Source organism: Lepidochelys kempii, chromosome 11 (assembly GCF_965140265.1).
Source record: "Lepidochelys kempii isolate rLepKem1 chromosome 11, rLepKem1.hap2, whole genome shotgun sequence".
NCBI classification, from domain to species: Eukaryota; Metazoa; Chordata; order Testudines; family Cheloniidae; genus Lepidochelys; species Lepidochelys kempii.
The window spans coordinates 63,781,308-63,804,477 of record NC_133266.1 but is presented as its reverse complement, the minus strand read 5'-3'; the positions used below and the strand labels follow the sequence as shown (position 1 = coordinate 63,804,477).

At 42.8% G+C, this 23,170-nt stretch overlaps 1 protein-coding gene across 6 annotated transcripts in view; it reads right to left on the bottom strand.

Moving 5' to 3' along the window:
• Positions 1–1,523: 1,523 nt before the first annotated feature.
• The window catches only part of PIKFYVE (phosphoinositide kinase, FYVE-type zinc finger containing), a 103,021-nt gene continuing 81,374 nt past the window's right edge, over positions 1,524–23,170 (bottom strand). For all 6 annotated transcript variants that reach the window (XM_073306653.1, XM_073306652.1, XM_073306655.1 and 3 more), the window contains 13 exons: positions 21,338–21,493; positions 19,964–20,084; positions 19,365–19,460; positions 18,851–18,934; positions 17,480–17,571; positions 16,431–16,595; positions 15,047–15,106; positions 14,334–14,510; positions 13,700–13,803; positions 13,279–13,407; positions 11,626–11,887; positions 6,572–6,646; positions 1,524–5,615 (listed from right to left, as the gene is read on the bottom strand). In XM_073306653.1, the coding sequence (XP_073162754.1) occupies positions 5,500–5,615; positions 6,572–6,646; positions 11,626–11,887; positions 13,279–13,407; positions 13,700–13,803; positions 14,334–14,510; positions 15,047–15,106; positions 16,431–16,595; positions 17,480–17,571; positions 18,851–18,934; positions 19,365–19,460; positions 19,964–20,084; positions 21,338–21,493 (1,637 nt within the window). In that variant the 3' untranslated portion in view covers positions 1,524–5,499. The remainder of the gene's footprint in view (positions 5,616–6,571; positions 6,647–11,625; positions 11,888–13,278; positions 13,408–13,699; positions 13,804–14,333; positions 14,511–15,046; positions 15,107–16,430; positions 16,596–17,479; positions 17,572–18,850; positions 18,935–19,364; positions 19,461–19,963; positions 20,085–21,337; positions 21,494–23,170) is intronic.

Below are 23,170 nucleotides of genomic sequence, written 5' to 3'. Positions count from 1 at the left end.
GGTCTGTATCCTGCACATGGACCAGATGTCAGCCCTCCTGTTGGAAGAGAGGCGGCCCCAAAGTGCTGCATGACATGATGAGGCATCAATTAGGAGACGCGATGGGGGTGGGGGGTGGGGGAAATCGGTCCTTAAACAGGAGTGTGTGTTGTTTCCTCTTAGAAATCACCTGGGGCGTCAGGCCTGAGGTCCTATGTCAAGGAGCTCTGGAAACTACCAACTACATCAGTCAGAGCAGCCCCAAGGCCTCAAACCCAGGTAAGGGATTATTCCATGCATTTGCTCACCAAGTCTTTAAAGATGGCAGCTCCCTCCAGAGAGGTAAGTGTCTTAAAGCAGGATGGGAAACGGATGCATCACCCAGCACAGCACATGCACTAAAAGCAAAATGTCTACGTGGGTAGGTAAGATATGTGCATTCAGTTCAAAGGAGGAGAGACCTGTTGACACCATCAGGCAAAGGTGTTTAAAGGACCCTCTTCTATGCTATGTAAAAATGCAAATATAGAGACAATAGCTCTAGTGAGAGGGCTCTGTTGACACAAATCTAAGCATGTTTTGATCATTCCCACCCACACATTTTACCAAGGTGAGCTGCCATTTTATTTTCGATATCGAGACCGAGCTGCTATGCAAGGACTATTATTCACTGGTTTCATCCCACGTGCAATACTTCAGCTCCCATAGGATCCCTTGTGGTGGTGAGACCCCTAAATCCACTAAGTCCATCTCCTGGCAAGGGCAAGATAGTCTCCAGAGAGAATTCAAACTACTTAGACTGATAATAGTCTTGCATAATACTAGCTATGATACCAAGAGATGACTTTTGCCAACTCAGAGTGTTGCGACAGCATACAATGCTCACTCTCCTGATATGGATTCTGCCTACTGACAGCATCATCACCTGTCCAAAATCGGAAGAGTCTAGTTCTTTCTTAAACCTGGCTGTCCAATATAGTAGCACATTAAGGGCCAGATTATCAAGCCCATTCACTCCAATGGGAGTGCTCACATGTGAAAGGGCCACACACAACCTTGCTCTAATTTAGATGTTAAAACTACTGTGCTCACTCAAAATTAAACTCATTGAGCAAGCAGCCTGCTGTCATTATTTTCCTCCCCTTTCACCAAGAGGGAACATGAAAACTTTTTACCTCTTAAGGTATGTCAACACTGCAGCTGGGAGGTGTGATTACAGCACATGTAGACAGACCCCAGCTAGTTTTGACTGGATCAAATCTAGTTCAAGAGCAGTGAAGCCTGGATAGTACATATGGCAGCCGCTCAAGTAGGTACTCGGGGTCCTTGGTGGGCCCCCATGTTGCATTTACATCTCCAAACTGCAGGGCAGACATACCCCGAGATTAGGGATTAACCCAATTATTGGCGGGGGCGTGGGGAGGGGGGGAGTTTTTCAATCTTGCCTAAATTATGCCAATGCCTCTGTACACACATAACGTTTACTGGCTATAATTTGATGAGATTCTTGTCAAATGCATATAAAGAATGTAAAGAGTAGTAAGTATATTTCAATTACTTTATTGGGACTGCTATCTACATACAGTTCAGTTTTCCAAGTAGTCAAGGCAGTTACTTTTAAATAGCTTAACATGTCAATCATATAAAACACAGCTGGAACCAAGGTACAATAGAAATATATACATATTATGGTACATTGAGTGCTTCTGAATGTGGTTAGTCTCATCTCTGGTAATTAAGGGTCTCATTCTGCTATGCTTTTAGACACATTGAGAAGCATCTTACTATGCACGTAGCACCATTGGTCTCATATGGGGCTACTTATATAGCAAGGTAATACTCCTTGTGAATAAGGGTGGCAGAATCCAGCCCCAGGCAATTAAAAGAAGTTGTGCTATACAGATACTGTAACACAAAAATGAGTGGTCACTTCTTGAATTAGACAAGATTAACACATTTGCCTGAACGCCTAGATTTATACAACAGCTAATGCAGCCTCTGAGAAAGTACTGCTTCATGATTACAATTGTAGTTGATGATTTACTCTATGTACATACACCCGTGTTACAGAACTAAGAGAAACCATTGCACTAAACAGAGCCATAATACTGCGAGAGTTACATTCCCCTGCACTGATACTTCAGGGACCCTGATGGGGCTCAGCTACAGTCAGACACCAGCATCTCACCAGCCCAGTTTTAGCCCTGACAGGAGGAGTTTTCAGATGTGAAATGCTGTCTTTTGTGCACACAAATACTGCTTGTTGCTTTCCTTTAGAGGAACTCAGTTTTGTAGCAGGTGAAATGCTAGGATCGTTCTTGTCCTAATAGAGATCACCTGTAAGGAGCTGCCAATTCCATTCCTGTCGCTGACACTTCCTTCCTGCTGCACACTATATAGCTAGGTGTATATAACTTGAACTTTGCCCCATTTGAATAAGATCATCAAGTACTTCAAATCTGCAAAACCTTCAAGATCATAGTTCATATCGGTGCCCCTTTATTTTCCAAGGCCAGCACTATATGTTATCAGCCTCGGTCAGACCAGGACAAGTAATTTACTGGCTGAGTGCTACCACTAATGTCACGGGAGAGATCCTGAGCCGACGTCAATTGGCATAACTCCACTGACTTCAGAAAAAACTATGCCAGTTTGTACCTGCGGAGGATCTGGCCCGGAATTCAAGGGACATTTTCAGGTTTCAAATAGTACTACTGCAAATCAGCTGCCCAAAGTACACACTTTTAAAAAAAGTCAGTTCTACATCGGTCTCTTTTTGTGCAGTGCTGAAGGTCTCAGTCTGTGGATCCCAATACTGCAGAGTACTGACCCTATGTTATATCAGAACCATAGTTAGCAGAGATACTAATAATCAGCAGCTTAAGTAGAGGCATAGGCAAAAACCATACATCACTCTACAGAGTAACTATTCTTTGTATCAGAATGAGGATGCTGGGGAGTGTAAGGACTATAGCAGAGAGCAGAAACCTGAATGTTACCCATGTTCAGATTTGGTCTGTTACTCTGTTAACAAAAGTGAGAAAACCCACTTAATAGTGTCAATTGGGCGCTCACCGTGGGTAAGAGAAGAGAGTGTATAAATTAGCTTTACTGGGTAAGTTGGAGAAGAGCGAAATAAAAGGTGAAACTTGTGCAAACTTGTAATATAGACTTGGGGCAGCCATACAAGTCAGTGTCATGGGCTCTTTATTTTGGGGAAGATGTGTAATAATGCTTCCTCCTAGAGCTAGAAAAACCTACATACAATAGGAATGAAAACATGGCTGAGTTGCATTCTTAGTTAAAAGCAGTAATTCCATGATACTTGGTAAGTCACTTGACCTTGTATAAAGCTAACTTAATTGTCAAACTGGGCAAAAAGCACAACCCCACTGAAAGCCAGCTATATCCAGGTAAGCATGATGTAAGTTAGAACACTAGAGGTAAGAAATTGCATGAACATGCAACAGCTGCACCTCAGACATCAGTGTTTGACTCACTGGATTTATGGGATTCTGATGTAGGGAGACATGCAGTATTGTTGCTTTCAGCCATCCTTGGAGTGCACTGTAACTGCAAACTAGTTCAGATGACTAGCGGATCCAGAAACATGAACAACCATGCTGTACAAAGGGAATGGGACTTCTCCAGCTTAAACCCAAGTTAGACTCCTCTCCTTCCTCTTTCTACAGTAGGGTCAACCAAATATAAGAATCTAACGGAGTTTTTTGCTTGACAGGACAAGAACGCTACAGCAGCGTCACTTCACAGTAGCTTAGCACCAAGCTGCATTTTTATAGGAACAACCTGGATCAGGTGACCACTGCTGAAATTGCTTTATCCACCCTCTCTAACCCCTCTGCTTGGGCAGATGAATTACCATTACCCTAGAAAGAGAAATGTTGGGTGGAGGGAAATGCACAGCTGAGACTCAGTTACTGCAGTGAACCTAGTATCAGTGACAGCAGATGATGGTCCTGAATACGTGTGCCGTCTCCAATGCCACGTTTAATTTTAGCTGTTGCCTATGTCCTACAAAGTAAGTTCCAAGGATAATGGAACCTGCCTCTAACATACATACAATACCCTCATTTTTACTGGCCTTTATTGTATTGAAGCTAAAATAAGTAAACTCTTGTCACATCTACAAAAAAAACAAGTAAAATGAATAAAAATGAAAAGTGCTTATTTTCAAGTTGTGGCAATCCACAGACCCCCGCACATCATACTAAACACACCCACTAATTCAGTTTCCACAGAGCACCAAAAAAACTGAACATTCATTTCAATGCTGCAGAAGCAAATATTGTTTAGAAGGGTTTTCAATCTGGTTTATATGTATTAAATGTCACTGAGGTCTGGATGTGGAATCTTGTATTAAGAATGTAAGAAAAATATTGTGCTGGCAAGACTTTTTACTCTGAAGGAATGTGATAGTCAAAGTTGTATGGGAACAAAATGAAATGATTGGAATTTATCTTCAAAGGACATTAGTATCATTAAAAAGGAAGCTACCACTAAGGCAGCATGATTCATAATGCAAGACAAGGCAGTGTTGCACAGAAGTCCCTCTTGAAATGGATAAGAGAGATCTGTAGTTTAATAAGTTTGCTTCTGGGGCTTTGGGAATGTCTGGTTTATGTTCCTATTGTTTTCAGTTTTTGCAGTGTTCGACTGCTCCATTTCTGTGTGAGGCTGCTGAAAACTAAATTATGACATGCAGGGCAAATTGCACTTTACTGCAATGAACTTAGCTGCATAAAAGATCAGTACAAATAAAAGGACAATGTAATCGTCATAGCTGGCTAAAACACACACAAATATTGTTTACAGAAGCCTGTAAGAACAGAACTTGTAAAGTGCATAACAGGACAAGTTATTCACTCTGATTCTTACAAGGTCTGCTTCAGACCACTGCAGCAATAATGAATGTTGTGGATATGGATTGACTTAGATTTTCCATGAACAGGGTGCTTATTTCAAAGCTTTCTATGTCCCTTGCACGATCACACTAGACACTGATGCAAATCACACTCATCAACTCTATAAATTCAAACTCACATTAGCCACCATACAAGTTGTGTAATACTTGCAGAGCTCACCTACTTCTCCACAAAGTGATCCATCATAAACCGGCCAGCACCTGGTTTCAGTGCTCTGATATGTGGGACAGCGTACAAAAATCTGTATTGGATACGGTCCTCTTTCTTGTGGCTGAGCTAATAAATCACCCCATTCTCAATCTTCTTGAGTAATAGGTTCCAACTCTGATCCCTACAACAGCTTGTATCTGCCAGCCTTATCTGTAATCCTCATGTCAGAAACTGAGGTGCAGGTAAGATGCAGATTTTACACTTCAGATGCATGTGGCCTGTGCAGACAGACGCAGGTTTGCAATCCTTTTGCCTGCTGCTGAGGAGCTGGAATGGCAAGATAAAGTCCAGGGTGTGTGTGTCCTCTTCTATCAGGGAATTTTTTCATTCACTGTGCTTCCCCGCCCATCACAACATGTGCTTTAGCTCAGCAGTTCAGACCCAGCCCTGTCCAATGATCCGGCACCATCAAGAAATACTTGTCCATTGCTTCACAAAATCTGCTCCGGTACAGTTCTGGAGAGACCACAGTTGGCATTTTACCTAGTGTTTAAAAGACAATAATGCCACAGTTTGAGATGGACCAGAGATTATACAGGAAAAATCAGGTTTGTATTACTGTAGTGCCTATAGCCTGTAACTGAGATTGGGGCTCCATAGCACGGAATGCTGCACACACATAGCGCAAGAGTCTCTCAGAAAACAAGACAAAGGAAGCAGTAGACCCATTTTACAGATGGGCTCTGAGGCAGAAGTGAAGTGACTTGTCCAACACAGGCAGGGCAGAGCTGAGAACTGAACACAGACTCCAGCGTCCCAGTCAAGTGCCTCAGCCACAAGACAATTCTTCCTCTTGAGCTGCTGACAGCTCATTTGTAAGCATTTCCCTTTTGAGCTCCCCACAACTGGCACACTGCAAATGATACTAGAAAGTCATATGGTCAAGCACTTGTTCTGTGGGGAACTTTGACATCACAGTGAGTAGCTTGAGCTACTTCAGCATGGTTTGGGAAGGCAGTGGTTATAAAGATACTGTGATATCCCAGAGGAAGGGACACAGGCAAAGGAGAGGAATCAGATCTTCTGAGCACACAAGGTGCGGGGAGTTTTCACAGAAGAGATTTCATTCCCCAAAACCAAGAAATCAGGCATTTCTGAATCTGCTTTTAAAAGATTAGTTACCCCTGCAAATAAACCAACAATACAGAGATACCGTTACTCTAAGACAGTAGAGCAGCAAGATACGTAGGTGACCCTGCCCTACAAAAAGTAATATGCCAATTAACAGTACCACCCATGCAGCTGCATTATGAGAACACAAGACTCTTACATTGTGCACAGCCTTGGGAATAAGGGAGAAGAGTTGAAACAATAAATTTGTACGAGAGAAAGTGTGGTGGGGGTGCAGGGGGGAGAAAACAGCACTGCCTGAAGTCTGTCAATAGCAGTGCTGATAGAGTGGGTTATCAGAATTAATACTGGGTGCGTCTTGGACTCACCTTGTCCTCCCAGGATGCCCGTTGACTTCACCACCATTTCAAGCTTTTTGTCCCAGGTAAAGGTGCGAATGTAATCTGTTACAGGTACAGAAAGATGTGTCAGGAAGTTCATATTCCAAATACAGATATTCCTGGGTAATTAGAAACACATTTCCTGGTATATAGCAAAGAAACTCAAGCTGCAAGCATTTGTTGCCAACGTAACAATTTCCCATTCTTAGCCAGCTGTCTCTCTCACTGGCAGGGGAAATTGCTCAGTAGCAATGAGAACACACCAGCTCTTCACTATATTCACAAAGATATTGCTCAGATAGCCTTGCCTTGACTCACACTAGTGAGCATTCTAAGCACCTAGTTATGAACTTTCCTTCATCCAGCTGACCCCAACCCTACATGTGCAAGGAGTCGCTCCACATTGGTCCTACAGTTCATAAGGTGGTTGATGATCAAGGGTGCCCTGCGATGGCTTAAGATCTAGCAACCTCATTCATTTTAAGCTAGTATTATTCCCCTTTATTAAAGTCTCTTTTGCCCACAAACAGCAGCTGGTGCTGCTCTCAGAGCACCTCCCAGCTTTCCTTTATGGAAAGAAGGGCTGGGAATGCCAGAAGTGACCCTGAACAAAAGGAAAGGAGGACAGCATAGCTTGGGCAGGAAAGTCCCAAGGTTGCTTCTAAACCTCTCTCCTTGGCACGTGAACTAAAAAGTCAATACAGCTTCTCAGGCTTATGAGAAAATCATCATCATTTTTAAAAAATTCTTCATTAGGTGATCCTGTTTCTCTTACTGCTCTCCCACACATTGTGCAGAGTCCCTGGAAGCAACATCAGTTAGTCTTTATCCTAGCACTTATTCACTGCAGTTGCCCAGCCTTATATTCAAGGCTTGTTATTGTTTGTGGACGGTGTTATTTTTAAGTGAATGTTGTTGCTTTCACCAAGACCTGCCGATTACAGATTCTTCATCACTGCACATCAAATATTTTCCAGTATTTACTGAAATCCCTTCAATAGCCCACGCATTGTGGCGAGTTATGCACAAGCAGGGTAGCATAAGAGTATTTACTGAACAAAATGCAAACAACGATGGCCCTAGCATCAGCCCTGTGTAGAGCAATTCAAATGGCAATGACCCCAGGCATAAATTCGCCTCTTTTTATTTAACACATCAAAACAGAACAAAGTGGGAACACTGACACAGCCTGTTTTTGGATAAAAGTGGCATCTTTGTAAGCACAAAGAATAGAACGCAAGAGGATAAAAAAATATTCCCATCGGTTCTTCAGGGAATACTGAATGATTTTTCTCTTCTCAACTCAATCCAGCAATACTCAAGGCATATTTCCCTGAGGAATTCAGGTTAAAAACAGAAGTGATTTCCGAAATATTTTTTTAATATAATATTAGAGAGAGAGTGTGTATATATGTAAATAGATGAACTACAACCAACTTTCACTTGAAAAGTTAAAAGCACAGTCTGTATAAATGGACATTGGTAAGCAAAAGAATAAATGATACAATCTAAAGCTTTGCATTAAGACCAGACTTAGTTCTGTAGATCTTTAATCTGAATGTACTCAGAGTCACCTTAGTATGACAGGTACCAGCGGAAGTGATGGAGAAATAGCGTGGCATGTAGTCTGAGAGATCCATATGCTTACTTCTCTGATATGATTATTCTATTATCATCATCCAGCAGAGGCAAATAAGCCTTCCATAATGCCTACAATTTTGTACTATCACCATCTGTTTCAGGGTACATGCTAGAACACCCAATCATCTGATGTAAAATGCTACCCAAATAACTAACAAATGCAGGTAGTGGTTATTCATAGGAAAATAACAGAGCCTGCGGTTAGCAGACAAGAGAAATAGACGAAATGCCCATTTTTCCACTAAGTTTGCTTACAGTGCTCTTGGTACCATAGAGGCAGCTCATCCTATGAAGAAATTCACTACTTAGAAAGTTGGCTGACCCTGCTTAAGCGACTGTGGGAATGAAAATGCAAAATAGTGAAATATTCATCAGCGCTTTTAGTTTAGAGGGAGAGCTACAATTTCATGCTTCAGGGTAGCAGCCGTGTTAGTCCGTATTCGCAAAAAGAAAAGGAGTATTTATAGCACCTTAGAGACTAACCAATTTATTTGAGCATAAGCTTTCGTGAGCTACAGCTCACTTCATCGGATGCATTCAGTGGAAAATACAGTGAGGAGATTTATATACACACAGAACATGAAAAAATGGGTGTTATTATACACACTGTAAGGAGAGTAATCACTTAAGATAAGCTATTACCAGCAGGAGAGCCCGGGGGAGAAAACCTTTTGTAGTGATAATCAAGGTGGGCCATTTCCAGCAGTTAACAGGAACGTCGGAGGAGCTGTGGGTGGTGGGGGAAATAAACGTGGGGAAATAACCTACTCCAGGACAGGCCCAACAAAGATAACAACAGAACGCCACTAGCCATCACCTTCAGCCCCCAACTAAAACCTCTCCAGCGCATCATCAAGGATCTACAACCTATCCTGAAGGATGACTCATCACTCTCACAAATCTTGGGAGACAGGCCAGTCCTTGCTTACAGACAGCCCCCAACCTGAAGCAAATACTCACCAGCAACCGCACACCACACAACAGAACCACTAACCCAGGAACCTATGCTTGCAACAAAGCCCGTTGCCAACTGTGTCCACATATCTATTCAGGAGACACCATCACAGGGCCTAATCACATCAGCCACACTATCAGAGGCTCGTTCACCTGCACATCTACCAATGTGATATATGCCATCATGTGCCAGCAATGCCCCTCTGCCATGTACATTGGTCAAACTGGACAGTCTCTACGTAAAAGAATAAATGGACACAAATCAGATGTCAAGAATTAGAACATTCAAAAACCAGTCGGAGAACACTTCAATCTCTCTGGTCACTTGATTACAGACCTAAAAGTCGCAATATTACAACAAAAAGACTTCAAAAACAGACTCCAATGAGAGACTGCTGAATTGGAATTAATTTGCAAACTGGATATAATTAACTTAGGCTTGAATAGAGACTGGGAGTGGATAGGTCATTACACAAAGTAAAACTATTTCCCCATGTTTGCTGTTTTCATTATATAGTAACTCCTTGCTTAATGCTGTAGTTATGTTCCTGAAAAATGCTACTTTAAGTGAAACGATGTTAAGCAAATCCAATTTCCCCATAAAAATTAATATGGGGGGTGCGGTTTCCAGCGAAGTTATATATACACATATATACAGTATAAGTTTTAAACAAACAATTTAATACCGTACACAGCAATGACAATTGTGAAGCTTGGCTGAGATAGTGGAGTCAGAGGGGGGGATATGCTGCTAAATGATGAACTAGCACTCGGCTGAGCCCTCAAGGGTTAACACATTGTCCTTAATGTAGCCTCACACTCTACAAGGCAGCACAAATGGAGGGAGGAGACACACCGTGTGAGTGTGTGTGAGAGAGAGAGAGAGAGAGAGAGACACGGACACGCATTGCCCCTTTAAGTGCGCTGACCCCACTCTAAGTACACTGCTTTTTTAAGTAGATCGGCAAGTTGAGACAGCAGCTGCTGCCAGCAAGCTCCCTCATCCTGAGCCCTGTCGTGTTCCCGCCCCCCTGCACCGCTCTGTGGAGATGTGGGTACAGGAGCATGGGGCAGGAGTGGGGGGAGGGGGACACCCTGACATTAGCACCGCTCTTCTTCCTGCCCCTGCCCCCCGGGGAACGGCAAGCAGGAGGCTCCAGGGAGCAGCTCCAAGGCAGAGGGCAGGAGCAGCACATGGCAGTGGGGGGAGGGACAGCTGAACTGCCGGCAGTTGATAGCCTGCTGGGCGGCTGCCCCACAGGGAACTTAGGGGAACTGATAGGGGGGCTGCCGGTCCACCCTGGTTCCAAACCCCCACCAGCTAGCTCCAATGGGCTGCTCCTCCTGCAAGCAGTCGGCAAAGCAGGCGGTTTCCAAACAACATTATAAGGGAGCACTCCACAACTTTAAACGAGTAGGTTCTCTAACTGATCAGCAATGTAACAACGTTAACCAGGACAACATTAAGTGAGGAGTTACTGTATAAATTAGCAAAAAGAAAAGGAGGACTTGTGGCACCTTAGAGACTAACCAATTTATTTGAGCACGAGCTTTCGTGAGCTACAGCTCACTTCATCGGATGCATGCCGTGGAAACTGCAGCAGACTTTATTTATACACAGAGAATATGAAAAAATACCTCCTCCCACCCCACTGTCCTGCTGGTAATAGCTTATCTAAAGTGATCATCAGGTGGGCCATTTCCAGCACAAAACCAGGTTTTCTCACCCTCCACCCCCCCACACAAATTCACTCTCCTGCTGGTGATAGCCCATCCAAAGTGACAACTCTTTGTAAAGGTCCCTTCTAGCCTTAAAAAAAAAAAATCAAATCAATCTATACATTATTTCTTGGCCCCTCTCTGTAAGTAAATTGACTTACATTGCCATTCAGCTTAGACAGGAAAGGCAGTGAGGAGAAGTATGTAAGGTAGCATAAATAATCCACTCTCTATTTTAGCATGGACTTGGACTCCAAGGCATGCACATTATATACCAACTTGACTTTCCTTTAAAATGACTGCAAAAAGTGCTCATCAGCATGCATGTGAGCGTTTGCACAGCTAGGGATACGAGACAACAGGCAGGCCAGAAAGAAAGGAGTGAGAAATCCTTAAGCTTTCACAGTCAGCGTGATCTTACTTCAGCAAGGTGAAAGGCAAGTGCTCAGGACATGTGCCTTTGTTGAGTTGGGTGGATCTAGTGAATGTTTGGATGGGGTCATTCATCCACCTAATTCTTCAAATATATTAGACACAGATATGGCTCTGACTCCAAGGGAGGCTTCAGAAAGGTTCACTGTGAACTGCCTCACCCCCAATACACAGCTTAATTCAAAGGAAGAAGCAGAAGTCATGAATAACCACAGATATGGTACTGTGGTGATGAGAAACACAGTCCATGAAGTTAAAGTTAAGTACTTGAAAGAGCAAGAGCAAAGGTTACATACCAATGATCCCAACCACCAGCTGATTGCTAGTATCGTCGCGGCCAACCAGCAGGGAATAGTCAATGATGAGGTGGCTGGAAAGAAAGTGGGAATCGCTGTGGATGGAAGCCCTCAGCACAGCCTTGCAGTGGGAGCGGATATACAGAGGGTTGTCCCGTACCATCTTCAAGAGATTTTCATCGAGCAGGACAACATCGCAACTTTCCTTCCCGGTGTCTGTTTTCACATTTCTGTTCCGCAGGGAGCCCTTCAGGTCAAACACCTGGCAGGGGAGGACAAGAGTACTTCATTTCATTGGAAGAAAATCTGTTTTACCCACTTTCCACTCTGTTAGAGAGACCAGTGTCTCAAAGACTCCAAACAGTTTTACTACAAGATCATGGAATGTCAAATATCTCACCCTCAAATCAATTACTCCCAAGTTGTGTATATGGGATTGAGTGGTAACTGATCAATGGACCTTGATGAAGATGTCAGCACACTGCTTACAGCTTTGATTATATGATGATTTGGACTTTAAAAGGTGACCTGATGTGATATTTTCTTCTAAAACTGCTGAATATAAAAGAAAGCTGATGCTGCCACTTTTTGGTGTTTGCATTCTGCCTACTGGGAACCCCACAGGTCAGTCGTAAGGAGAAGACATTCAGGAGAGAGTGAATCTTGCATGAAAACAGGCCATGGTGTGGCTGGGAAGGTAAGTGGATTAATTGTAGAATTGTATCCACTTGTGATTGCTGCAACCACAGTACAAGACAGGCCACACAAACCTGTTGATCTGGTCTAGAAACCTGGTCCCTTCAGCTACCACACAGCTGTGCTCCACCAATCTAGCAAGAAGTTAAGCTCAAATATATAATGTCTCTGAGGCAGCAAGCCACCATAGGACAAGCAGATCACATATACATTAAAACCATTACAATTAGATACAGCAGACACTATAATATGCTTAAACCACCACCACATTTCTTCAAATAGTAATTTAGGCATAGGGTCAAGATTTAATCACCTGGAAAGGATAGAGGGTCAGCAATAAGCCTTTTAGCTAAAAAGATGAAGTCAAATTTTAAGGTGTGTGTGATTTTGGCTAATTTTCTTCTAACATTCAAAAAAATTCTTAGTCTCCAGTGTAAACCCTGCAGTTCAGGGCAAGCCACCGTGGATAGCCAAGGACAAATATAGGACACCTAATGGAAAAAAGGTTGTAATCTTAACTATGGCAACAGAAGCCATTCGAAGATGACACTTTACATAAAAGGCCTTGTCTACACTACAGGGGGATATCAATCTAAGTTATGCAACTTCAGCTACGTGAATAATGTAGCTGAAGTTGACGAACTGAGATCTACTTACCGCGGGGTCCACACTATGCGAGACACTCTCCCATCAACTCTTTTTGTGCTTCTCATTCAGGTGGAACACAGGAGTAGAGAAGAGAGAGATCTGTAGTCGATTTAGCGGGTCTTCACTAGACCCGCTAAATCGACCACTAATGCATCGATCACCACGTGTCACACCCCCGATAAGGGTAGATAAGGCCTGAGTCAACATCTTCAGGGTGAAGATGCCCCAGTAGTGTCAGCCCTGTTCCTACTCTTTGTGTTGGGAAAAGCACTGTGGAAGAGAAAGATGCATCACATACTTATTCCTCACCTGAGCCATTTTTCTGCCATAGAAAAGGTTTTCCATGACAAGCAGATCCAGCTTCTTCTCAGTGTTGTTCTGAGAGTTCTTGTATCCAATCCGATACACTCCAAGTATTTTGGCCAGTGCTGTTGGTTTCTGATCGAGAGAACAGAGGATAACATTCCAATAGTTATGGTAGAAAGCATTACTTTCCTGTGCGCCAGAACTTTCATTTTTCATCCCAATACATTTGATTTTGAAGCCTTGGTGAAATTTCTGCATTTTAAAAATTTTAAAAAAAACCAACATCCTTTCTATCAGACTGCCAATATATACCTAACTCCTCATTATATCTGTTAGTCCCCCTCATTTTAATACTACTGGCTTGAAAACAACTATTTAAATAAAAAGACAAAGTTCCAAAAACCAGCCTGTACAAGCCTCCTACCTTTTGCTGAACAGCATTAGTGATGTAAGTGAAGTAGTGTGGGGCAAAGTCAAGGAAGGACTGGACCTCCAGACGGGGCATCTGCTTCAAAATGAATCTGTCATCTGTTTCAACATTAGAGAAAGGCTATGTAATTCCAGATGTAGGAAAACTTTTACTGTAAATATCCAGAAAGACACCCCCAAATCCTTCAAGAATCTAACTTCAAGCATGTACCTTATTAACTGTAATTTTCTCTTTAAACGTTAGCAGCAGAAATTTGTGTCCATAGGCTTTACAGTTCTAGGTGTTAGCTCATTTGAAGGAATTTTTAAAAAGTCTGATTTGCCTTAACAGTGAACGCCAAAAGATTGAAAGAAAACTGTAAATCATTCAATTATATTAAAATCTGGCATCCCTTGAAGCTGTGAGAAAGTAGGAGTTTTATACTTAACCTCCTTGGCCAGCTATTTTCAGCACTGCTGAAGAGTATGCTTTATGAAAGCCTGTCCTCCAGTTGTGCCTTGGGGTTTTCAGTTTAGTTCTCCAACCCCCACAAGTGCCGCACTAAAGGTACAGAAAACACCCCTCCCACAAGAAACAGTTAAGAAGCTTTTTGCTACGAAAGGGGAAGAAATAAGCAAGCCAGTTTTACCTTCCGTCACATAGAACACAGCTCCTGACTTGCCTCCACGGGCCTGCCAGGGCAGAGAGTGAGACAGGGAGCGAATGAAGTCCTCCTCACGGCTCCCGAGTATCACATCACGCATCTTATGGAACTCCCCGGCATAATAAATCCGGCAATAGAACTTGGCATTAGCATCTGAAAACTCTGCAGAGAGACATGGAGAGAGAAGGTCCTTCATTAATTAGAAAAAGCAAGCCTTGTTTTCCCAAGAGAGTTGACCAGTCAGTAATATTTTTCAGGAGCTTTTAAGATCCCTTGCCCTCACTACAAAAGTTATTTTTAAGTTACAGTTACTCTTATCCACCCCTATGTTTTAAAGTGCTTAGAAAACTGGCTAAGTAGTAATTAAAAAAGAAAAGGTTGTTTTCTGTTTTTATTTTAATACCCCCACAAAATTAGCCCATGTTACATGCCAATTGATGGTGCTTCAAAACAAGATGTGATGGAAATTTAGATTTTGTAGGCTGTTTTTTGTAATTAACACCTCTGCCACTTTTTCAGAACACCTGGACTTGTTAGTAAGAATGCCATTGCTCTGCAATCTGACATTTTCCTGCCCAAGATGAACTGTCAACTCATCAACTCCAAATTTTATTAGGGAGGTAGTTCTGTGTTTGTGAAGAGGGCAGTATGCCACCATGTGATTCTTAATTAAGAGCCCCAAATTATTTCCTACTCACGAAGTTCCACATGGGGATTTGCTAGCTGTTTCTTTTGTGCATCTCCTCCATCTGCTTCATCTGAAAACAGCAAGGGGAAGATTAAGTCAGGCATGTATGTTTAGCACCATAAGCCAAGTTCTATAACAAGGTATGCTTAGCACTGAATAGAATTCACATTAAAAGAAGATCTTTGGGGTTTGCCAAAATGTTTATTTTTATTAGCAGCAGTAGTTCTAAAGCACCCCTTGAGAAGATGATTAGATACTGCATGAACAGTTAAAGAGTCACAAATCATACACAAATCATTTATTTCACTAACTGAATTAGCCTCATTTCCACTATTCAAGGTCAAATCGGGCTTCAACTTACAAAAAGTTAGAAATAAGATTCAAACTCAGTGCACTATAAAAATTGATGGTCACTGGAAGAGTCCTCAAAACAGATTGTAGGTAGATACTAAAGAAAAACGCATTGTTCATTAAACTTGCTGACTGATAACCCTGAAGTGAAAGATTCATATAACTAATTTCTTAGAAACCATCTGGGGAGCAATTGTCTTACTCTAGTCCAGGGATTGGCAACCTTTGGCACGCAGCCCGTCAGGGCAATCTGCTGGTGAGCTGGGACAGTTTGTTTACCTGAGTGTCCGCAGGTTTGGCCAATTGCAGCTCCCACTGGCCGCGGTTGGCTGCGGGAAGCGGTGTGGGCCGAGGGATATGCTGGCTGACACTTCCTGCAGCCCCCATTGGCCTGGAACGGCGAACCACAGCCAATGGGAGCTGCGATCAGCCGAAACTGAGGACGCTGCAGGTAACGAACTGTCCTGACCTGCCAGCGGATTTCCCTGATGGGCTGCGTGCCAAAGGTTGCCGATACCTGCTCTAGTCCCTCCAGGCCAAGCTTCCCAATATAACAGCTCTGTGAGAGAGTGTTTCGAGTGATGCTACCACTCATACTACAGAAGCATGACGACAGCACTAAGCTTTTTAGCCTATGTGAACGCAGTTTCCCCCACCCCGTTCCTTCTGTTTTCTGCTACTCCATGAACTGAAGTGATACAGCAGACCAGGAAGTAAAGCTGAGAGATGGACTGAAGCCCACTGGTTCACACTACACCCACCCAACTTGAAGGAATTTGGAAGACCCTGAAACCAAAGATGTATTGTTCTTGATACTATAGGCCTGGAGCCTTAAAAAAGGTCCCTTGTCTAATAAAGAGGGAAGCTGGGATTTTCAAGAGGAGTCCATTGAATTTCAATGAGATTTGGGCACCTAACACTTACTTTTCTTTGAAAATTCCATCTGGAGTGGGTTTGGGTTTTTTGTCTGTTTGTTTAAATAGACTAGATGTTGGGAGATGCAACAGTCCTAGCTGAAAGATGTAACTGATGAGAGAGCATACCTTGAGTCTCTGCTCCTTGGCTCTCCGGACCCTCCTTGCCCATCTGTCCAACCTGGTAGTAGGCACTATCTGCACCACGTAAGGTCTCTTTCTTCTGGGCAGACAGATCAGGGCTCTTCCCTCCTGTGCCACGGAAGAAGGATAGAACTCCAGAAACTTTTTTTGCTAAAGTGAGTGAGCAAAGGAAAGAGTGGGCACCATTGTTTCTATAGTCACTACAACCCAGAAGCTTTTATCACAGAAATATTCTCAAGTGACTTTTCTAGTAGTAGGGGAAAAGCCCAGTAACCTATTTCCAATCCTCCAACCAATTTAAAGTAACAGGTTAGTTGACTTAGTGTTACAGAATGCTACACCTTAATACTTCAGAAGTCATTGGAGAAACTGCACACGTCAAACTGAGCTGACTGCTTAATTGTTACATTGGAGCGCTAAAGTGCTAATCCTTTTTAAAAAGGGAGGGGGGCAGGGGAAGACAAGCTGAAGAAAGCCTAACACAGGCAATGTTCCCATGCTCACACATCTTAAAAAAACAAAACAAAACCAGGAACCTTCCTGATTGTAAGAATCATTGGCATCTTGGAAACTTTTCTACTGAGAACTACTCATGGCATTTTACAACTTCCCCTCCTCCCCAAATTTCAAAATATTTTTAACCAGTATCTTTAAAAACACACCACCACCAAAACCATAAGACAGTACTAAGAACACAACTGGAGTCCAGGTTCTATATGGGGCACAAAAGCCCACATAAGAATACTTAAGTCTGCTACATAAAAAAAGGAGGACTGAGGTCATCTCTGTTACTAGAAGAGAAGAGTACCAGGAGAAAAACACCAGTGTGAGACTTTGATTTTCAAGCCAATATCAGCAGTTCAAAAACTGAATTTACTATACCCAACTTAGAACAAATTGGATTTCATTTCAAGTTGTATTTTCCCTTTTTAAAGTTAGTTTCAATCAAAACCTACACTTAAGCTTATTTGATCTCAGTAATTAAATCAAAGCTGGCCTGTGATGTGGACACTATTTCTCTAAAACAACCTTACGCTGTTCTGCTTCGGTTGTGCGGTTTGCCTGTCCCGCATTAGTCTCAGGCAATCGGACTGGGCTGTTGCTCTTCGGTTTGTTGTCCAACATACTGAAAGGGAAAGACATTCTGAATTATTTATAACCATAGTAAGTTTTCCATGTGAACCAGATAAACTAATTCTTCACCCGGGCACTAGATTATCCCCAATTTTAAATGAAAGAAAGAAAGTTAAAGTAAATCTATATGGGAAAGAGGATGTAAAAGTGTCCTATTGTGGGGAGACATTCAACCCCTCGTGGACTTCCAGGCTTCCTTCCAAAATGACTCCTCTACCTCATCTATCCAGGAAAGAGATCACCCACCCTTATCTCAGTGGGGAAGGCCCACTTGCCTGAGTGCAAAAACTGTTTCTCTAAGTCACCAAGCTGAGTTAACAGGACTACGGGCCTCTTCAATAACAGATTGTGCCAAATAGCACAGCTCCAGGATTGGGAGCAACCCAATCACTGCACCCTAGTGTACATGTAACTCAGTGGAGAAGCTGGTTAGGAGGGTACAGTACAAGGGCCCAAAGTCAGATGGGACCTGAGTTACTGTTATAAGACAGCTAATTATATTGAAACTGGGGACGACACCATCTGGACACTGGATGCTGTCAGAAAATTGAAGTACTTGGCAGTTCCATAAGAACACATTGGAGGGGGCCCCAGCTATGATTTTGGCTCCCCTCCACCCCCCATGACCACACTCTGCTCTCTCTAGTACAGGGGTGGGCAAACTTTTTGGCCCAAGGGCCACATCTGGGTGTGGAAATTGTATGGTGGACCATAAATGCTCACGAAATTGGGGTTGGGGTGCAGGAGGGGTTGAGGGCTCCGGCTGGAGGTGCAGCCTCTGGGGTGGGGTTGGGGGATGAGGGGTTTGGGGTGCAGGCTCCGGTCTGTGATTACCTCAAGCAGTTCCTGGAAGCAGCAAAAATGTCCCCCCTCCGGTTCCTACACGATGGCGCTGCCAAGCAGCTCTGCTGCGCGCTACCCTGTCCACAGGCACTGCCCCTACAGCTCCCATTGGTTGTGGTTCCCAGCCAATGGGAGCTGTGGGGGCGGCACTTGGAGCAGAAGCAACATGCAGAGTGGAGCCCCCTGGCTGCCCCTAGGCGTAGGAGCCGGAGGCAGATATACTGCTGCTTCTGGGAGCTTTACAGAGCGGCTGCCGACCCTGTTCTCCAGCTGGAGCGCCGGAATGAGGCAAGTCCCAGACCCCAATCCCCAGCGGGAGTGCGAGGGCCGGATTAAAACAGCTGGCGGGCCAGATGCGGCCCACGAGCTGCAGTTTGCCCACCCCTGCTCTAGAACATTTTCAAGCCTGTTATGAGCCAGTTGGTCACCTGTTTGGTGGAAGCCCTTCTTCAGAACTGCTCTTCAGAGATGCTTTGGATAACTCATCTAAGGCATTTCTGTATTCCTTGCAACTGAAAGGGAAAGATTAACAGCTTATGTTACAATTCCTACAATACCAATCCATTTGGTTTAATTCAGAGGCAGCAGCAAGTGGAGAGCAATCCCCTGGAGATAGGATACCTACCTGTTAGCTAAAAACAAACCCCACACAAGGTCCTTGAGAGACTATTTTACTTCGTTCTGTAACAACTAGCTCTGAACTCTAGTTATTTTATCTAAATAAAAGATTTTTCAGAAAGCTGCAGACAGTCTAATTTCCCCATGTAGAAGGGCTGTCACTTCAATTTCGCAAGGAGCTCTCATACAGGGCTAGAAGAAAGTCTCACATTTATAGAAGTAGCAGCTGCAAGGGGTTTATACATGTTCCTTGAACAGAAAGGCCACTGAAGATTTCTTAGACATTTGGGATAAACCCAGTGAAAAGTGAATCAGTTTAAATACCTGAGCGCAAAAGCTATGATGGAGCTTGGTTCCTTTTCACAGACTGCAATGGGTACCCGTTCATGTTCATACATTAGGTAGTGCTTATCTGGGTCACTGTATAAAAACCAGAATAGATTATTTTTTTATGTTAGCAGCTCTGGACAAGTGAAGGAGCAACAGGTGGAGTTTTTGGTGAAAGTTCAAATTTCACCAAATACACCCCAGACAAGTGATTCTGTGACTTGAACGCCTCATATGGACTTGTAAAGGTACTGGCTTCTCCCATCACAAATATTTGTAGAGGGCACGTTAGCCACAGGCTAGAGTAATTTAAAATTCCATTATGTACTATAGGTGGTGGTGGAGAGTAGAAAGATTAACATGTTAGAGAAAACAGGGCTTGCTTTAGGCAAGCAATATACTGTTGGACGTTATGAACACACTTTTAATCCAGTGATGTTTGTGTGCAGGGAAAGCCAATTTATGACTATTAGTCTCTCTGTTCAGCAAGAGCAGTTGCACAGCTTTCAGTTTCTGTAGCTAAGCCAGAACATCAGTTTGGTATTTAGCACACAACACAATTTTCATGTCCATTGGTAGCACCATATATTACTTACAAGGGGAATGGAATGGGATTATAGCTGTTTCCAGGCAACAAATTTGCCAAAATAGCTTTCATAGTAGATTTCTCCTTCACCTGGCTGTCTGTAGATCCCAACAAGTGTCCATCAAATACATCTAGAATGAGGATATGACTATTAATTGTGGATCATGAAGCATACACCAGAACAGTCGAACTTTACTTGGATTTCCATGTGGGCTGTAATCTTGGGAAATAAAAAATTCCTTGCTCTACCATACATTTCATTGGAGGATCTCAAAGAAATTCACATGGAAAAAGTAAGTATCATTGCCATGTTACAAATTGAGGCTGTGAGGTTAAGGGCCAGATTCTTAAAAGGTAGACTGCCACTGAGTCCCTAAATGTAAAAATCTGGCCCTACAGTGACTTGCCTCAAGTTACAGTGAGTCTGAGCCAGAGCCATGAATAGAACCCAGATTGCCTAATTTCTAATCCAAAGGCCCTATCCCCTCAGCCATGCAGCTGAATATATGCACAGTCTCATGCAGCTGATTATAGTACAGCTTGTGAAAGTTTGCACTGTAACTCTGCCTTTTGTAGCCAACCTATTAAAATCTCCCTGGATCAAGACTCTCTCAGAGAAGCGGTTTGGTGGATGTCAGCTCACAATGCAGCAATATTGAGTTCAGTTACATGAGCTGGATGGCCTCGTACCACTGCACCCTTGGGACAGATGTGCATGCCTGAAATAAGTCAAAGATCAGTTCTTGACCTTGGATAAGAGTTCTCCAGGATACTCAGCCCCAGGAGAAAGGAGAGTGCCTCTTATTTCTCTTACAAGGATTCCTTTCTGGCCAAAACTAAGTGTTGAAGAACATGTATCTACTCTTCATTCAAAGAGGGAAGGGTCAGTGATATGGGGAAGAAAGCATAGGGAGAAAGGAGTATACCGATGGCCTTCCCTACCGAGGAGGGCGGTTTATGGCCATTCTTCGTTAGAATGCACTAACGAACGAATAGCCCTTTTGCAGCTGCAGCAGAACCTTTAGCAACAAGCAACCTTGAAAGGAGCACATGTATTTTTGAGACACAGTTAGGTACCATTCAATCATTTGAAAAAGGTTGATGAGATGCCCTGGACCTGATACAGGACACCATTACTATAAGTTTACACCATTTTGGTTCCCACCATTGAAGCCTGTTACAATACTCAAGCACTCTTCAAAATATTTAGTCCACTTTGGTGAGCTTTAGGCACTCAGTCTGCCAGGTGAAGTGTTTGGTTCTCAGCATCATCATTTAGAGAGGCAGTCATACTAATCTAGTAACCAGTAATCTCATATGCTAGCCACTACGTGGTGTGTCACACAACCAAAGGAAGAGGGAAATAAGTGTCATTGAATTGTACCTTCTGAGCTGCTGGTGGTGTCTGGTTCAGAGAGTGAATTGGCAAAGGAAGGCCCCCCTGTCAGCTGCTCTGACACAATTTCAGGTGGGGTAGGAAGCTGGAGATGGGTGGAGCTTGTGGAGCTCTGACTTGACAAGGTTGTCAAGAAACGGTCATCTGTTGAACATACAAAAAACAGCAAGGACACAGGAAAGCATTTGAGATTACCAGCCAAAACGAACACCCGTTTCCATCCCGGACCCTTCACTAAAAATCGACATTCACTTGGGTAACCATTTTTCCTCTCACATATACGATATGTAATATAACAGATCCTTCACTTGGAAAGTGGAGAAGCAGTGCATAATGAGAGCACAAATGCTCGAAGAGTTACAGGAAACTTTCCAAAAGCACTTAAGTTCCGGTTCTGAAAGAGACTTGGGGCTTGTGCTGTAGTGCCATGTAAGTGTAGACATCAGCGCAGATGCTACCTAGGCCGACCGGAGGGATTCTCCTGTTGGTGTAACTAATCCACCTACCCGAGTAGCTAGGTCAACAGAAGAAGACTTCTGTCAACTTAGTGCTGTCTACATGGGCACTTAGGTTGGCTTAATTACACCACTCGGGATGTAGATTTCTCACACCCTTGAGCAATGTAGTTATGCCAATCAAATTTTCGAGTTTAGACCAGGCCTGAAACTCCAGCTGCTTAGTCTCCTAATGAGATTTATTGCAAGTCAATAGGGTGCCTAAGCATCCAAGTCACTTTCAAAAACAGGACTTCAGTGCTTTTGAAAGTTTTATTCAGAGTGGTTCTAGTGAGAGCTTTTGGAAACTTTAAAAAGTGATGATCAAGTTAAACTTCTATAATATTGTAACTAATAAATCTTTATATTACAATTGAGAATATAAGAAATCCAGTTTCCTTTTCACCATTTATGCAGCAGATTCATTTACTGCATTCCATTCGCCTCTGACAATAGGTTAGCCCATGTCACTTTGTAGTTCTCACCCACAATGTTTGGGTTGCAGATACTGTAGAGGAACACCCACCAAAACTTTAATGAATTTTTAAGAAACATTTCAATTCATTAGGTTTTAAAACATCAAAATCTAGAGCTCTCAATCTACTCCTCTTGATGGAGTTCCTGTAACTTTTTGAAAAACTGAAAACATTGACGCTCCCATATTACTGAGATAATACATAGCTTGCCTTGAACAACTACTCAAAAGACTCCATGGGAAAATAGTTACAGTAGCTCACTCTCACTTTTCAGTAATCCTTACCCTTAAGATCCTTCTACTTTGCAAGAACATTTCTGCATTGGAAGTATTATATTCCTATTTGCAACGTATGAGACCCATAACTAGTGTGTCTTGAAATAAAAACGTAATATGTAATTTAGTATAAAAATCTGAACCAGGAGATGATTAAGGTTTTTGGCAATGGAAATCAGATGCAGCTTCTTCCCCTCAGACGTGACTATATTTAGGAGAGGCAGATTAAAACCAATCTTTGACAGGGACTAGCTGTTTTCCAGCATTCCATGCTACGTTCTAACCTAATGTACTGTTAACAGTAAGGATAAATAAAGTAATCAGCAAAATAATTAAGATGACATTTAAAATAGCCTCATTAGGATTTAGAGTTAACAACCCATTAAAAAGAACAGGGCAGTTCTTTTAGATCTATGGTTTCCAAGACTTAATGATCACCACATGAGTTTACATTGATTTCACATTTTGATGGTTCTTTGCAGCCTTGAGGCTAGTGGCTTAAATCTCTTAAAAGTGGAGTGTAAGAATTAGAACAATTATGTGCAAATACAATGAGGACAGTTACAAAGGCAATTT